The sequence below is a fragment of the Dreissena polymorpha genome, chromosome 11 (assembly GCF_020536995.1).
Source record: "Dreissena polymorpha isolate Duluth1 chromosome 11, UMN_Dpol_1.0, whole genome shotgun sequence".
Classification (NCBI taxonomy): domain Eukaryota; kingdom Metazoa; phylum Mollusca; class Bivalvia; order Myida; family Dreissenidae; genus Dreissena; species Dreissena polymorpha.
The window spans coordinates 84372822-84391963 of record NC_068365.1 but is presented as its reverse complement, the minus strand read 5'-3'; the positions used below and the strand labels follow the sequence as shown (position 1 = coordinate 84391963).

The 19142-nt window shown below is 34.0% G+C and overlaps 1 protein-coding gene across 1 annotated transcript; it reads left to right on the top strand.

Annotated features, from left to right (window-relative positions):
- Positions 1-1593: 1593 nt before the first annotated feature.
- On the top strand, positions 1594-18351 carry LOC127851762 (kappa-type opioid receptor-like). Its single transcript, XM_052385633.1, has 3 exons — positions 1594-1809; positions 14579-15530; positions 16220-18351. Exons 2-3 carry the CDS (start codon positions 14703-14705, stop codon positions 16319-16321), a joined length of 930 nt encoding a protein of 309 aa, XP_052241593.1. The 5' UTR covers positions 1594-1809; positions 14579-14702; the 3' UTR covers positions 16322-18351.
- The last annotated feature ends 791 nt before the right edge of the window (positions 18352-19142 follow it).

Genomic DNA, 19142 nt, shown 5'->3' with positions numbered 1-19142 from the left:
ATGTATGAAATGCTATAGTGTACGGCGAATTAGGAAGATACCCACTATTTATTCATAGATAGGTTAAGATGGTTAAATACTGGTTTAAACTAATTCAAACCGATAACATAATTTAAAATTCAATCTATAATCAAGCTCTAAATGATTGCCAAAATGGTCGTTCTAATTGGGTATCTAATATAAAAAAAAAATGTTAGACATCTACGGTTTGTCTGTTGATGTTAAAATATTTATACCACATTTTAAAAATGTTGTTATTGATACATATAAACAAGAGTGGTTTCGATCTGTTGAAAATAGCTCTGTTTTAGATATGTACCGTGTATTTAATCACTAAGACACTACGTCACAAAGCTTCGAACTTCGAGTCTGCTATTTTGAATTCAAACTGGAAGATATGCTGGTCAAAATATACCTCGAAACGAACGTTATTGCCTTAGTTGTAACGAATTAGATGTAGAAGATGAGTTTCATTTTGTTTGTAAATGCCCTTTGTACATTGATATTAGAAGAACTTACCTTAAGAAATGTTACTATGTTAGGCGTTCTGCTTATAAATTCCACCAAGTGTTGAATACAACGAATACATTTGAACTAATTAAATTAGCAAACTTTGTAAAAGATGCTATGATTTTAAGAAATAATATTTCTAATGTTGTTACCTAACTTCAAAAGTTATCCTCCATATTTAAAAGAAGTATTTTACCTTGAATTTTCGTAACCGTATACGATGCTGCTTATGTTAATATTTTTACTACTAGTAGTATGGGAACACACATGTTTAAAATTGCTTTCATTTTAACGAAGTATATGTTTCTTAAATTGTCCATCGTTTACTTACTTCCGCAAGTCACTTGGCTAAGTTAGAAATGTTTTTTTTAATTCTTCACCATTTCGAGAACAGGGCCGGTGCCTTTCAGATTGGGAAAAGTAGCGTCGTTTTTTTACTTAAATAGTGAAATTGGTGTTGTATTTGTTTGCTTACAAATTTTAATAAAAGACACCAAGTGAATGAAAAGTTTGAAGCACTCACAGTAAAATGTTTCAGTGTAATGTGATATCTTAGAACCCGTATAAAATATCTAGCATATACTTTTATTTGAATCGGCTTTTTAAGTTCTTTACATTCTATAAATTATCCTTATATCCAGTATTCATTCCATGAAAATTACTGCACACTCGAACACAAACCCACACAAACCCATAGGTAGAAATCAATTTCATTTTGTTCAAAAAGCTAATGTACACTAAACAGCACCCGCTTTCAAACACATATTTTAAAATAAAGACAAAAATAATGAAAAATATGATGAATGTGCAAATTTGTGTTTAACATTATAACTTAAAAACCTGTAATCACAAATTATTTCTATTAAAATATTTTCAAACACATACTAAATAACAGGCATTTAAACACACACGAAGGGTACCGCACAAGCTAATCTGGGACGACACTTCACGCACATCCAATAAAACCGTTTCATAGAGCGCGGTTTCTACACATGTACGGGCCGCTTTATAGCAATCGCAATTTTTTCAAGTATCACTTGTCATTTCAACTAAGACTAAGGGCGTAAATGGTACAACGGCCGGAACGCACAAGGCTGTATTGTTTATTTCGCTTACAGCCCACTTGTTACTAGGATATTTGACTAGGAAGTCTTAAACATTCCACCAATCCCAACCGTCAAAGTGGTGTACTTGTGAAGCGAACGTTCGACAAGTTCAGCCATGTTGCAGTAGGTTAAGTGCAGAGGAGTGAAATTGGTTGGCGAACGGTGACAAGCTTCTATCATCGACGAGAAAAAAGTATGTTCTTTAAATATATTGTGCTTAATTAAGAGGAATATGTTCAATAACGAATATGTGCATACACCGCTCTTAATTATATATGGACTTAATGATGTATTGCATGCGTTCGCTCATTAAATGACTGTTTTTACATGAATGTCCGACCTCGTGGAGTAATCTTCTGTTTAAAAAAGGTGTCTGCACAACAATTATTGTTGTAAAGGTTGATTTATGTGCGACCTTTTTCAAAACTGGTTGTTGTAATTAAGCGTTCAATATTGCGAGATATGATTTTAAACCAAATGTATATGGGAAGTGTTAGGAGTCATTATCAACAGCTGTGAATGACATATACTGTAGTCAATATTTTGGAATAATAGGAGGTGCGCAGTTATGCAAGCGTCTATAAACTGTCAACTTAGTCCGCCATTTTGTTTAAAACAATAAAGTACATGTGGTTCCGATTTCAAAATTATTTTTTTTAAAGACATGTCATGCCACATTTCATTTCACATATTGTTTAAACATAAATTTTATAACTATTTTCAGTAAAAAGAAATTAATTTACGAGTTTTTCAAATTGTTTTGCACAGGAAATAGAAGAGATTTTTGCTTCCTGTCAAAACAATCAAAATCATGAAAATGGCGGACAGTGTTAACCTTCAATGAAGTTCAACATGTAAACTTCTGTTCAATTGTGAATACGATCTAAACAAATTAAAAGCACAGCATCTCTTGTGCTTTGAACATTTTGTTTTTATTATTATTTAACGGAAGATTTCAGTTTGAAATGGATAACAGTTTTCAAATGAAGTAAATATTTGCACATGTTAATCTACTTTCGCTTTTAACCTGAAGTTAGAACTTAGATGAAACATTGAAACGATTTATTTTGTTTAAATATGGTCGTCACAGTCAGTCAAATGATTTCTATAGCTTCTTAAACGGTTTGCTTTACTGTTCATTCATTGATTCAAGTGAAAAATGATTTTAATTAGTTTTATACTTACTGCAAACCGAAGTAACCAAACCAATGCATGCTAGTTTATACAATTACATTGGAATATCATAATTTATAAATATCTTGTTACAATAAGTGGAATTGATGTTTTCCTTATTGTAGATATTTTATTTACATTCAGAGCAATTAACATCATTTATTGAACACATATTTGATGTAATAACACACAAGCATGCATTTGATATTAATATATGCAAGAAAACAGCAAACAAGATATGGTTAAGCTACATAGGACTTCTTACACTGCAACAGTGCTTTAATACCAGTGTTATAAATCATAGACTATAAGTGTATTTAAAATATAATTTCTAACATAAAATAAAATAATTTTCCTACCTACCTACCCACCTGTAAAATTTAGGGTCGGTAAAGGGCAAACCAACAATATTTTAATTGTGGCCTAAGTTTATTTCTGTGATATATTTGATTGTGAAATGTATAGTGTTTAGACGAGGTACACTGTGTAAGTCTGAATAAATATGTCTTGTCCTGTAACCTCTATAAGCCAAGACAATTTTAAAGATCCCATAAGTAGTGGCTGACGCTTGAAGTGAACGTTACAAACATTGCTCACGTGTCTGGAATGATCTCGGAGTAAAATAGTTATTTAGAGGATAATACACGGCTGAGTCGGACCGAGCAGTGATAATCGGCCCTCTGGGAGCATAACAGCCCTCGGGCTAAAGCGCGTTTGGGGCCGTTAGTCAGTGCCCGGCCCGACTGAGCCGTGTATTAACGTTTATAAAATATATATCTTACTTTGTTTTGTTTATCTTTGTTTTGTTCTTTCTCTAAAATTTATTACATAACCAGCTTTCCGCACTTTTATTTTCATTCAATTGATTACGCAATTTATGACGTATTTCTGTGACGTAATTTCTGTGACGAAAAACACCAGTTTTAGCTACTCGGACGTAAAAGGTTTACATTAAATATTTTTGAAGGATCGAACGAAAACAAAAACGTATTTCGGATTGTGCATTTGTCTTGCATAATTGAAAACTTTGATAAAATTCTTGTTATCGCTCCGACAAGTCATTCGATTTTGTAAATCGTGTTTTTGTTCACAGTAGTTAGAATTCGTTACAATCGTTTAAAAAAGTGTGATTCAAAATAAATATAGATAAACGGATAGAATAACTGATTAAACGGATTGCACATCGTTGTTATTTAATTATTATAAACATCGAATTGAAGTTGTCATAGAGGTAGGTGTGTCTTTTACTTTTTAAATTTTGCTGTTTGGTTAATCCTGTTGAAGCTCAAATAGAGACATCAATTTAATGTGAAGCAGGGTTTCAGTTTCAATCGATATTTGTATTATCCAAATTGCGTGCTACCTGTCATTTAATAATCTAATTATTTCATTGATTTGTGGCTAAGACTGAATGCACATGTGGACGCCATTTTTTCCAGTTGAACGTTAGGCGCACACATTCTGATGGCCGATTATAAATAATCAGCCCTCGCGTGAGAGCCGATTATTTATAATGATCCCGCATTGGTGATAATGGCATGAAAAACTGTGCAAATTTGTTACTATGTATAGTAAGTAATGTATTATAATAAGTTAATACAGATATACATTTTGCAGTTCGGGGTGAAAATAAGATTTAAAGATAAATAATGCATTTTAAAGGATGTCAAGTAACATATTTATCATGAATTTATACACACAATTATGAACGATGAAGTTTTAAAATGCCTCGAAATGACTTGCTTTCTTTACGACACGCAAATAAATCTTGGTTATCTAGCCAACAAATTACAGACCGCATATCCGCACCTGTCGTAAACGACGAACCAAGTCTTTTTGTATCATAACCTAAGAAGTAAATTAGCTAAATTTCACTCAAAGTATGGTACTTTAATTTCAAAATATATTTTTTCTTTAAAATGGCATTTAACTAATGGAATTTCCCACCCATTATTTTATGGAGATGTTTTGAAGCGTGTTCGCATATTAAAATATGTTAAAGAAAATGTTTAAATTAAATTTTTCAATTTAATTAACTCAATTTTATCAAAAGGATATGATGCTAACGTACTTAAAACACGTGTTTGTTGGGTTTCGATTCACTATGCTATAGCCTTGTTAAGTCGTGGGTAATTGTTTATAAATCCGTAACATATTTTATTAACTAAAAAGTCCAACTCAATAAAGATTTAATTGTACAAGTATATCCCTTTGTTAATCAATTTGGATATTTTTTGCTGTTTTAAACAAATACATCTAACTATTTGTTTTGTTCACTTCATGCCAAGCGGCCATCTTGGAAATACGTAACGTTCTCCTTGAGTCGTGGATTCAGGCTGGCTGTTGAATATATAGAGAATACTAGGTTAGCGTTGAATACAGAGAAGTTTATGTTGCGAGGCTTAGAACGCCGGGAGCGCGAGCCTTGGCGAGCGCTTCGGTGTTCGAGCCGAGCAACATAAACTTCTCTGTATTCAACGCTAATCCTAGTATTATATTTATCACATTTGATTTTTTTCAACGTGACATTTAACATAACTAGATCTAATAACCTTAGACTAACAATTAGTTTAATTCATTCTTAAAATTCGCTTAAAATCTAACGAATGTAACCAAGCGTAGTGATATGAATGTATTTGCTCTGGTACGCAAAATAGTCTTAAAAAAATTCACACACAAACTGTAAAACTAGTAAAATATCACCATATGCCTCGATTCAATTTTACGCAGCATGCGAATTGTAACACATTACGACCGCGAAAAGAAGATTTTACTTTACTATAATTCATTTTATTTTCGAAAGAAAATGATCAAAATTCAATATGGCGGCGATTGCTCCTGACAAAAGGATGTCGATGTCAACATAGATTCTACATGTACACTATCGACGAGTAAACAGACAATTGCAGCGACTGACACTTTATTTGACTTAATATGCAGGGCAATACGTTTTCCGACTTCGGACGACGAATTTAATGACGCGCAGAACGTGTTTTTTATATAATGTTATGGGTATGCCGTGTGTGATCCAATGCATTAATGGCCCCCATGTTAAAATCTTTTCCCCGAGAACAGGGAACGACAAAAGTACAAACAAAAACCAAAGCACGTTCGATCTAGTATCTTACCTTTAATAATCCTTTAAAATCCATCGAATAATCCATTTAACTCAATAATTGGCGATTTTGCATCTAGGGTCTTTAATAATTATTTTAGCATAGTTAAATAAAGGCCCTCATGCCATCCTATCACTATTTTCAAATGAATTTATGAACGCGATAAACTTTCTGATTCATCACACGCTACGTTATGTACTCTATGTACATTACTGCTGTTAAAATGAACCGGAGCAGTTTATCAAATAATAGCCGTTGGTAAACTCGGATGCATTTGCAGATTTCTGCATACAAACATAATTATGTTTAAACTTGCACAATGTTATTTGTCTATGATAAATGCCCATATTGTGTACAAGAAAATAATTTAATATATAAATACACAAAGAATGGAAAACATTCCGTTACACAACAGATAAATCAGTATATATACCCGTGTACAAAATGGGACGTTCCGAATTCCAGTGTGGTGCTATTTTTACCATCTTACACTTTACACAGCTCTATGATTAACGTGAATTAAATCGGATAGCAAATATGGCAGATTATTTATGAATTGTGCGATATTTGTATGGCTTGTTGTGCATTCTTAAATGTCAAAAGTATATGCATGGATAATAAACAATGCACATTACACGAAATAAGGAAAATGTGATTAATTGACAATTCAAATACCGTATGTCAATATACAGTACATGTACATGTGAAATAAGTCGCTTTCATAATAAATCGTTAATTTTTTGGGGAAAATGACGCAAAAAGTGTTATTTTATGACGCCATCAATTAGCTGATTCATTATAAGGATGGTGAAAAATTATGTCATATTACTAGATTTAAAGGTTGAACGTCGTATAATTTTGAAGCTAAAGTTTTCTCGACTTTATTAATTATGAAAAATCATTCAGTGATAAAGTAAAAAGTAGTCCGTGCATGTGACAGCTATATTCCAGAGTGTTGAAGACAGGCAAGTATATTCCACAACGTGTTATACCGTCAATGTCGCGGTGAAAATGGGATAAAAGCTAATATGTCATGCTATAAACACACTAATTCAATATAAACTGCAGGTTACATTCTTCCTAGAATGTAATATGCAAACCAAGTAAGTGTTTCATTGTGTGTGTGTGTGTGTGTGTTTATAAATATTACTCAACTCATTTATTTTAAACGATAAACATACAATTTTATTGAAATACATATGCAATTTGTAATTAAAAAAATTATAATAATTTAAATGACAAACAAATTATTTGATAAATTATTAGAAATTTAAACAGCGCAATTCTGTTAATAAAGCTTATGCAAAGGTCAATAAACACACATTGCAAAATATCTTCACAATTGATGTGATTGACAAATATGCAAAAGTCATTGTTTTGCATAAACTCAATAAATTCTTGTTAGTCACTTACTATTTACACAACAAGAACAATTATAAACATAACTTACTGATGGAATGAAATTAACTGATCCATAACAATATAATAAAATACTACTTAAACAACCTAACAAATGAAGTAACTGTCACTTGATTTAACACTCTCTATCAGCACAATGTGGACCGAAGAAATCAGATAGCCGGCGCACTACTCGGATCTGTGAACAAAATCTCAGATGGCCCCAATGCCCACACGCTGTGCACTGGGCCCAATTGACGATCACAAGTTCATCACACTGATCAACTCCTGGCGGTGAAAACTTCTTGCATATACAACAGTTGTTAGCTGGATCGTCGTCTTCAATTTCGCTTTCAATGTCATAGTCCATGATATTTCATTTGCTTGTGCTTGGTTGCGGTGATTTGCTCATTTTTTTTTATCCCAATGTTTTTCTTTTCTGTTATTTTCTGCTCTCTGTTGTTAGTATTATAGCAGCTGAAAGTATGCAGTGTCTTCTGTAATGGCCTCTTCACCCATTTTTGGTTTCTTCTTTTTGTTTTGTGTCTTATTTTCATAAGCCTTTGGTTTTTCAGGTTTGGCTTTTGGAGTTGGTTCCATTAACTTTTCATCTAGGAGCTCTTTTATGGTAGTAATTGGCAATTCTGGAATGATTTTGGGGAATGATTTCGACGGCACTATCATTTCAGCAGGTACTTTTGTCGGATCAAATGGCAATATTCCCGCTTTCCGGAATCCAGACTGGATTGTTGCTGGTGTCATGGATTTTAAATATGCCTTCCCGGACAAGTCAACTATGTCATATTTTGTAATGACTCTTCCCCTCTGCTTAGCCATGTATACCAGAGATGGCATTCATTGTGGAAAATGGAATTTAACGGCCCTAAACATGTAATGTCCAATGGCTGGACAGAGGGTGTAATCACGTGATAGTCAAGATGGCGACGTCCATACCGAGACATTTATTTTTCGTCGTGCATTACCCTTTATTACTTCTGTTTATTTTTAAAATTATGCAAACTTTCCAGCCATATCAGTTAAAAGGTGATTAGCGTTAATTTCGTTTTTAAATTTGCTTTATATCTAGACTTTACTACCCGCAAGTTTGCTTAGTGGAGCCCTAATTAGGTTATCCCGCTAAGAAATTTCGCACCGAGTAAAGTCGAGATATAGAGCGAATATTACTATGAAATAAAAGCCAGTAACTTTCTTCCTTATATGACTGGAAGGTGAGTGAAATAAAAAATACAAGTAATACAGGGTATACAAGGACTAACAATACCTGCCTCGGCATCGACGTCGCCATCTTGTTTGTCACGTGATTACACCCTCTGTTGGAGGGCATGAAAACTGTGTGTGGGTAGCACAAACAGTATGACATTATACTCTCTTGCCAAGTTGACTATGTCAATGGAGACATGTGAAGCATGGCCATCATATATGAGCAGTATGGGTTGGGAAATGTCACCTGATCCTAGTTTAACAAATTTCAGGAAGTGTTCTTCAAGGTACTTCATCAATGACTTCCCGTTTACCCATCCAGAATCCGATATGGCGTAGTTTGCGCCAACTGCTGCATTTTTCAATAGCTCATCGTTTGTCCGTTTTCCCTTGCACACATAGTAAGGGGGTTGTGCTGTTCCGGTCGCATTTACGCACGCTATAATGGCTGTGGTGCCTGTAATCGGAGAGGTGACAGCTTGAGTTTTGCTTGAAGAAACTCCTGTGATGACCTTTGATGGTCGATGCTCTGGCTGCATGCCAGTCTTATCCAGGTAATATATCAGTTGTGGCTTACACTCCGGGGAGTACTTGGTTAGAATAGCATCCAAATCCCTGAAGTAGCTGTCAATATTCTTCTATTTGACAGCGGCTGCTCTTGTCGACGAAAGGCCCCTTGGTTAAATGACTTTCAGCCTGTGTACCCATCGTTTCAAGAAGGCATTATACCAGTTGTTGCTTATTTTGGAGTCAGTTAAACGTCCACCCAGTTTCACAGCCAAATCACCTGCAAGAACGTTCAACTGAGAGCGATTAATGCCATACCCAAACCTTCCAGATGGCTAACAAGCAGTTCTTCTTCATCATGGGTGAATAATGAATCTTTTCCCTACCTTGAGCTGATCTTGACTTTGCTCAATACCCTGTTCCTCAGAGTTTGTTTTGGCACACCACCCATTAATGCCGCTCTATCAACTGGCAAATGGTCATCTTTCACTGCCTTGTATGCACATATCATTATTTCCCTAGAATACGCCTTGCATTTCATCTGTCTGATAGGTTGTTTCTAAAAAATAAAAATGTGTGTCATTGGAATTCCCAAAGTGAAACCATTGTTTCTTTATTGATTGAAACAATTCAATTAAGGAACAATGAGTTGAGTGTGACCTAAACATTAGTGTGTTTACAGTAAGTGCTTCGCGCATGCGCAGACCGTCATTTCCGACCATCATTTGTGTAAAAATGTCAACAGACGATGTAACATGGGAAATACTCATAAATAAGGGATTTTGTGTTACTAAGAAACAATATTAGGGTAAAAATAGTGTTTATTTGTGTCTAAAAATGCATCGGTTATGGTAAATTGCGTTATTTACCTGTTTTGACGCATTTTCAATCTGTAGAATGAACGCCGATTATGTCAAACGTTTACCGGAACAAACTGCAGCGCCTGCGAACGTCTTCTAGTGATTTCACGCGATCTCTAAAACCACGACACAAAAGGAACCCACGACTCAATGTTAACAGGCCATATATATTTCTTCTCTTAAAATTTGGAATCATTAATGGAATAACCATTTTATACGTTTGATTCTAAATATTTAATCACCTAAGCTTGTTTTATTGGTAATTCAATTTTATACTACCGCCCCTTTAAATATTTTTATTTTTATTTTACAGTATTACCCCTGGATTTTGTTCACGTCATCGTGTCTTCGCTTGTCAATTACGTCATACGATACACTTTCTCTTCCTGGCTACATTGATTTTTGTGACGTCATCGCTTCTATAGTGCTTCATACGACCAACTTTCACAATTTTAATCTACATGCATAGGTCATTGGGTTTATAGCGTTCAATTTTTATTTTATTTTCTCTCAAACAGGCGTTTCTTGTTTGATTTATTTTTAGCAGTCACATAAACAACCAAGCTATGTAATATCGAACGTTTACACCCATTATTGCTGCTTCCTCATGTATTAGCGCGATGATGATCTGAAATATTAACTTGTTGATGCTATTTTCCTAAATCTTTTCTATAAAGAAGGAATGTAGTTGACACTTGTTCGTAGTTTCATTTCATCGTTCCTCAAAAAGTTGTAGCTCTGTTGCTTTAGTCTCTTTCCTACCATTGAATAATTAAACGGTAATTAAATTAAATGCGTTTTAATTCTCTTTTATTATTGTTTAATTTGAGTTTCAATGCTAAGAGGTTAAAATTTATCTACACGTTAATGTATCATGAATATTGCTGGGCCAAGTGTGAGTTGAGCGTTCTGAAACCGATTTAAACCCTAATGCTTTGCATTGACCGTTCCAAGGCGGTGACCCCAGCTTTATACTTTTTATATGTTATCTATGTTGTTTTGTATTGTGTTGTTTTGTGCTGTTTTGTACTGTTTTGGCAATTGGTCACTTGCCTTAAATGAAGGACCAACTAATTGTATATAATGCTAATTCAATACTGCTCCAGCAGCTGGAGTTTCACTTCTTTATATTTAACACTTGAAAAACACATTACGTTCCGAAATAAAATAATTTTTACAGAATAATGTGAAAGATAGTTATAAAGACAAGAGAAATGTGCAAATGCATTCTAACAACAATAAAGATATCCCTATCGACATAATCTATCTACAGTGTACCACACTAACAAAAATGTTTTAATAAATCACTAATGCATCATCAATGTATCATTAATGTATCACTGTTTAGTAGCACATTGCAGTGGTCCATTGGTATTACATTAAATGAATCACGAATGGATTACTCTTCTGCTCCCCATGTCAAAGTGATACATTAGTGATCCATTATACTTAAACTTTTAGATAGTGATCTATTAGTGCTTCATTACACTTACAATTCTCAGATAGTGCTCAATTAGTGATTCATTACACTTAACATTCTCACTTAGTGATTTATTAGTGATCCGTAGTAGTAGTAGTAGTAGTAGTAGTAGTAGTAGTAGTAGTTGTAGTAGTAGTAGTAGTAGTAGTAGTAGAAGTAGTAGTAGTAGTAGTAGTAGTAGTAGTAGTAGTAGTAGTAGTAGTAGTAGTAGTAGTAATAGTAGTAGTAGTAGAAGTAGTAGTAGTAGTAGTAGCTGTATTAGCTGTAGAAGTAGAAGTAGTAGTAGTTTTTGTTGTTGCAGTAGTGGTTGTTGTTGTTGTTGTAGTAGTTGTTGTAGTTATTGTTGTAGCAGTAGCAGTTGTAGTTTTTCTTGTATCAGTAGCGGTGGTGGTGGTGGTAGTAGTTGTAGTAGTAGTAGTAGTAGTAGTAGTAGAAATAGAAGTAGTAGTAGAAGTAGTAGTAGTAGTAGTAGTAGTAGTAGTAGTAGTAGTAGTAGTAGTAGTAGTAGTAGTAGTAGTAGTAGTAGTAGTAGTAGTAGTAGTAGTAGTAGTAGCAGCAATAGTAGTAGTAGTAGTAGCGGTAGTAGTAGTAGTAGTAGTAGTAGTAGTAGTAGTAGTAGTAGTAGTAGTAGTAGTAGTAGTAGTAGTAGTAGTCAGTAGAAATAGTAGTAGTAGTAGTAACTTTCAAAGCAATTTCTACAAGTTAAAATTCCTTAACCCTGTTCAAGCTAGTTGTATACAGTACACTCTCATTTCTCTCAATATCAAACTACAATCCAGGTTTTCAGTTAAGAAATTATCTGATAAGCCTTGTGTGGTCAGATGGCCTGGCTATAACATATAACAGCCTTTTCTGATCGGCTGAATTCAAATGCAGACAGTTTACCTCTTATTTTGAAATAGTGGAGTAAACAATGTTGGTAGAAAATATACAGGTTAAACTTGTTGCTAAAATGAAGTTAAAGTAATTTCACAAACAGTAGAATTAATGAGTTTTTCCATTACCAACAATTTCTTAAAATAAAAATTAATGAATTGATACCATTTGGAAAGTGACATGAAGTGTTGTTAAAGAGTGATGATGCATGCAGTGTTTTAGTAGTCTGTCTAGGAATACAGGAACAACTGAAGGTTTGTGCATTTCATTATTTATCAATATTCCTTTATATTTATGCTTCTTATGTCATCATTGTAGACCTTTTTATGTGATATTTGAGGTAATAGTATGGCAAATATTAGTTTAAAAGCAGCTGTCACATGCATTGTCACTATATAAGTGCAGTTTGCAGCTTGATAAAGGAAGTATAATGAGACCTATGTTTAGAAATTAGTAAGGTTGAATGTAGTATTGGAAGTTTATCAAGTAGCATCGACAAAATACCATCTGAATACTCCATGTAATCTGAAAAACCATGGAAAATGTTCCAGGCTTTTTATCCATGCAGGCTGGAAATTGTTCCATGGAAATAATTAATTCCAGGGAATTTTAGTTTTATGTTTGTTGCTTCATTTATATAACATTTCTAACATTTACAAAAGAAAGGCTATATTTGTATGCTTGCAATTTAATTTACAGAAAATTGACCATGTGACAACTTTGCAAGAACTTTGCTGCAAAGTAACCGCCAAGTCCCGAATGCAAATGAAGTTTGCGAGAACTTTTTAATCGTACTTTCACACTGTCGCCATCGTATTGCCGCACTGTCACATTGTCGTCATCGTACTATCGCGTTCTCGCATTCTCGCCATCGCATTCTCACATTTTCGCAATCATATTGTCACACTGTCGTCATCGTATTGTCGCATTCTCGCCATGATACTCTCCTGTCCTCGCACTCTCGTCCTCTGGATTTTAATGTGTAACCACGATGGCCCTAACGGTATTCCGAACATTTCCGATTGCTGACCTAAATAATACAGTAACAAATAGAAATTCCTATGAGAGGAAACACTTGAAAAATAGTATTTGCATAGAGGTACACTTAAATTTGTATCCTGCATGAAATGGGTAAAAAAGTACAGTAGTTTATAAGTGATGCATTTGATGGTGGTGCTTAAGTGATTTATTAAAGCACAGTGAGCCATTAATGAAAAAAATATATACAATTCAGTCCTACAGTAGAATATAGTGGTTAATTTAAAGTGCAGAAGTTTATTAGTAATACATAGTGATACATTAGTGATTTATTAAGCCCACAGTGAGCCATTAGTACTCCATTGATAGTGATACATTAGTGATTTATTAAAGCAGAGTGAGCCATTAGTACTCCATTGATAGTGATACAATAGTGATTCATTTAAGCAGAGTGAGCAATTAGTACTTCATTGATAGTGATACATTAGTGTTTTATTAACAGCTAACTCAGAAAGGGTGATTCATTAGTAATTCATTTATAGTGAGCCATGAGCTCATTTGTATGCCATTTGTATCACTATAATCGCTCTTTAATAAAGCACTGTAATACATAAGTGATTTGTTGTAGTGCTTCATTCCCTGTTTTTTTTTGTATGGGCAGCCCTATCGACATAATCTATCTACAGTGTACCTCTAATGACTTTGATAATACATTTCTGTTAATAAAGCAAATCTTTTCTTTATCTATCAGAAATACGCATATTATGCGTTTCATACCTTGTGTGTATATATATATATATATAATGCCTATACGAGGGGTATTTTTTCAAACTGTGTATTTTTGCCAATATTCGTTGTTGTAAAGTCAAACCATACACAATAGTTGTACATTTAAGAATCTGAAACCCCTGGGGTAAGCTCGGGTGGGGAGGGTCCGGGGGGTGGGGAATTTATGATACTGCTGACTGTGGTGTTTCCCGGTTCATAATGTTTACACGTTAATTTACATAAACTGTATTCATACGCTTAATAAACTATGGCGACTGTTTGAGTCATTGTTTTGTTAGTTTTGTTAAAGCAAAAAATATACAATTGTTAACTGTTTTTGTTAGTTGTTGTATATAATATAATGAATATTGCGCTAGTCAATTGTTTCAAGAGTTTGTATCAGTTTCGTGACTTGTGGTATTTCGTATCACACTCTTGGTTTTAAATTTGTTTAAATAATTATCCAACTGTGCGTACTTTATACCGTTAAATTCCGTTATAGGCAGTAACGATTTACTAAATTTATATTTTTGATATTAAATGTTTATCTAAATTGTCTTAAAATGTTTTTTTTTTTATTTTCAGATTGCAAATTAAATACATGAAAACGAATGGAATGACATCGTTTGGGGCTCATTGTTCTTACAACTTTTCAAGCGCCTTAACTGCGTCTTCATCACTTACGGAAGAATCATAAACGTTGCGAAGAATGCAGGAACCTTCTATTATCACTGTTATGTTTATGTTGATTTTATTGTCCGTACTTGGGACGATTGGAAATTCGCTCGTGCTTTGTATTTATTTCCGAAAGAAGAGTAAATCAACCGCCCGAATATTCATTATGAGTCTTGCGAGTACAGATTTGTTTACGTGCCTGTTTGTCATGCCATTTACGGTGATAGTTGTATATCTACAAAAAAATTTGAAATACGACGTTGCTTGTAAAATATATATGTTTCTCATAACGTGCAACATTCCATTTTCGTGTTTTTTAATGTGCGCTATAGCCATTGACAGATATTTTAAAATATGTCACCCGTTCTGTCATGTTTTTAATATCGTTTGTGCAAAAATAATTGTGGGTTGTCTTTTGGTGCTGGCCTCAACCTTCGGGAGTATAACAGCGATTTTACACGGCCAAGAACATTACACTTTCATTGAGGAAATAAACATCTCCGAGCTATACGAACACAAGCAGAATGGATCTTATAGTGAGGTGCTGGATGGCTTCGATTCTCATAACGCATCGACATTAACGTTAGACTTGACCCAATTGTATGAAACAAATTCTTCGTCGATGGACCTAACCCAGAATAACGCCAGCAGCCATAGCACGATTTCCCAATATAGCTATTGCAATCCAAGCTATGTGTATTTTAGCCCAGGGTTTGTAAGAGCATATCAACAAGTCTACGCGGGGACGTATCTTCTTGCATTCATTGTTGTTTTCGTGCTCTATGCGCTTATCGTAAGGTCAATACATAAACACAGGGCGCAGCTAAGCAAGTGGAAACGATCCAGCCTTTATCCATCTGAGGTATGCTTTGAAAATATAAAATATTCCTGAAGGGGCTATTTTTGAAAAAAAAAAACACATGCTGATCGATGTATTTCTCAATTAGTGGAGATACTGACTTTAACGAAGTTTCTAGTATAAAGGATTAAACCATATACAACAACCTGTTGCGTTCAATATTTCATTGATATTTGGACATTAATAAATTGTCTTACTTGAAGTACAATTAAAATAATATACTCGTTTGAATATTGGTTATCAGCATGTTTTTTTCAAAGCAGTCATTATATTTAAAGGTAAATACAACACACACATATTAAAAGAAACACAAATTAAATAAATAATTGCGAATACATATGTGATATTAAAATCAAATAATAAATATGACCAGTAATAATATACGTTTACTAGACAGAAAGTACAGATATATATATATATATATATATATATATAGAATAATTAATTCCACAACATAATAATGCGATGTATTGTATGGAACCATGCGCAAGTTTTATACGGAAGTGACCAATATCTTATTTCATGAGGGGAAATCTTTTCAACAACACAATACTGATAATTTAATTAAGATAACCAAGTTACAGCAACCCGTGAAAATGAGTTTTTAACCTAGTTAATCTAATCTTACCGAAAAAGTAACGGAGCGATGTACACACAACAATAATGTTGAACAGATGACCTTATCATTTCAGATTGCAAACGTCGAAACCCAGTTTAACTCAGTCACAAAAGTGGATCCTCACACACATCGGAGCTCCAACTGCATTAACAAAGTTGAAGCCATCGACAGCTAGGATGAGTGTTTTCCGGAAATACAGCAAGTTCGACGACTAGCAAAATCGAATCGGTGTGCGATGTTAATTAACCTGAACACACTTATTGCTGATATTCGGACAATGATGATGTTGTTTGTTGTCACAATAGTGTTTTTTATTGCTTTTTTACCAGCATGGTTAATGGCGTTTAATATTGTTAATTATAATAAAGTAATATATTACATGTACTTCATGTACAATACAACGAACCCGTTCGTATACGCAGTTATAGACAAAGTATTTAGAGACGCTCTTGTAAAACTTATCAAATGCCAAATCATGCCTATTTTACGATAATTTTAGTTGATTAATTTTCATTGAGGAGTGCTATACTATATTAAATCAGTCTAAGTTCATCGTTGTGGGTGAAGACATGTTTATCGGGAAAGTGATGCTAAATGTTACGCCTTAAAAATCCATTTTAGCTGCACGTACTGTTGCAGGGTTCGCACAGACCTTGAAAAGTGCTTGAAAATCAAGGTTTATCTTGAAAACTGCTTAAAAACGATCGGGAGTGCTTAAAAGTGCTTATTTTCAACCATAGCATTGAAAAGTGCTTAGAACGTGCTTGAATTTGATTGGAAAAGTGCTTGAAAAACGGATTAAAATATTTAATTTCCGTGAGTCGGAAATCGTAGTTTTTTTTCACGATTTATGACGGTTCCGATCTGTTCACACTGGCAGGTACTGGATCGGTACGGGTTGGTACAGTTTTAGGACGTAAGGAAGGCAACTACTACTAATTTTCCGCCAATTGGTCCACTTCGGTTTTTGTTGTACACATTATGCCATTACGGTGCTGACAAGTTGAAATATGCCAGCGAATAAGTGCATTTTTCAGAAAGGGTGGCTTTTGAAGTACCCTTGGGTTGTTGACAATGCCGATTCTAAAGTCAAAGCATCTTGTAAAGAACGCAGAACAGGTATAGAGATCGACAGTATGGGAGAATCGGCGTTGAAAAGTCACATAAAATGCAGTTTGTTTGTGAAGCAAATTCATTCGATTAACCCAATTCATACAGACGTACTGCAAAAGACAAAAGACAAAAAAGTTGCATGCACTTGACTGATTGTCAAATAAATTAGATGATACTGTGAAGAAACTGCAATCTTTTTAAATGAGTGCAGACTCTCAGTCTGAACATATACAGTACACTATTGCATCTATAACAGATTTTACATGTACATATGTTCCTGCTGTAGAAATCACTTAATATAAGTATAGTTTTATATTGCCGTTGCGAGATTCTGTACATTTGTAGTTTTCTATTTTTACTTCAGAATTAATTTGTATCAGATGCATAATTGTCTTTAACATTTTGTAGCAGCTATATTATACCACTGGAATATCTGTTATGAACATTTAGAATACATAATGATATTCAATACAAATAACTTTTTTTTGGTATGTGTAATGCCTTGGTCAATTACTTTATCATAATGAAATATCTTACTTTTGATTAAACAGTTGTTACTGTAGCAGGGTAGTGCAGACAGAATAATATATTCAGTTGGTCCGACTAAACAATTGCTTGAATTTGGATTTTTTCCCCTGAAAAGTGCTTAAAAAGTGCTTGAGTTTCATTGGAGAAAATCTGTATGAACCCTGTGTTGTTTCAGATAATTGTGAACATACTTGCAGTGAAAATAGGTCGCCCACGACGCCCTGACACTAATAGTTCCTTTACGGATGTGTTGTATCGAGAAAACGGACGAATACAATTGAATAATTATTATATGTATACATGTATGCGTTATACTTCTACGCTTAGTGGACGTGATAATGTGCTTTGTATAATGCTTAATTATAAGTAGGTGTATACACAAGTAAAAATATGGACGTTTCATATATTAAAAGAATATCTTTAATTTCTTTACTAAATTAAGTATTTGATTTACTAAATTAAGTAATCAAACATAACCTTTTTAAAATAATGGAAATGTATATGCTTAACACATCTTTATTGCACCATGGTTATTTTGGTTACTTCTTGCTGCACTATGTTTGTATGGTTTATAGAATAAAGCAATTATGTATTAATTGATACGACACTGTTGGACTTTATTTCAGTTTGTCTCGTCATAATGTAACTTTCAAATTCTGCTAACTTTAACGAGCGATACTTGTTTGCTTCAATATTCTCTTTTACAAATTAAACAATACTCATGCACACATACATACGTGCTATTGAAACATAATATTTTCTGGTACGTAACTCAATGGCTCTAATCGCGACGCTATTAATTTTGGTCGCATGTAGTCGAAATGAAGGACACACAATCAGAATTACATGTTTACCGCGTGCGCTGATGTTTTGAGCGTCATAAGGGAACACATAATAAAGCTCTGCAATGAGCTACATTCTATTGGTTGTCGATCAAACTGTATGCTGTACATAATAGCTGTTAACATGATTGTAATTCATTTGTTTTGGATTTTATACTTGATTCAGAATCAGATTTACCTGTTTCATTCCGCGGGCACCAATTTTTTGAGCGTCACAAGGAGCACACAATGAAGCACTGCAATGAGCTATATTAGAAATGATAATATAAATAATCCCTGAAATTGCTCTAGTAATACATCGTTCCATTTGTAATGGACAACGGTGTAAGACTGATTCTCTGAAGAGACATTTTTAAATTATAAGGTGTTATGTAACGGGGCGTGATCGGTAATTTCGTTAAAGTCATGCACGGTAAAGTCCGAAAAAGTTGAAAACTGTTTTCTTCTGTCAACACATAGTCCATGACGGACTTAACGTTATGTGAATAACAAGTGTGTTTACACTTATTGCCA

What these genes read in the sequence shown, in the direction of transcription:
- LOC127851762 (XM_052385633.1), top strand. Translation starts at nt 14,703, where the DNA reads ATGCAGGAACCTTCTATTATCACTGTTATGTTTATGTTGATTTTATTG. An exon ending in CCAGCCTTTATCCATCTGAG is followed by an intron (nt 15,531 to 16,219) that starts GTATGCTTTGAA and finishes TTATCATTTCAG; the next exon opens with ATTGCAAACGTCGAAACCCA.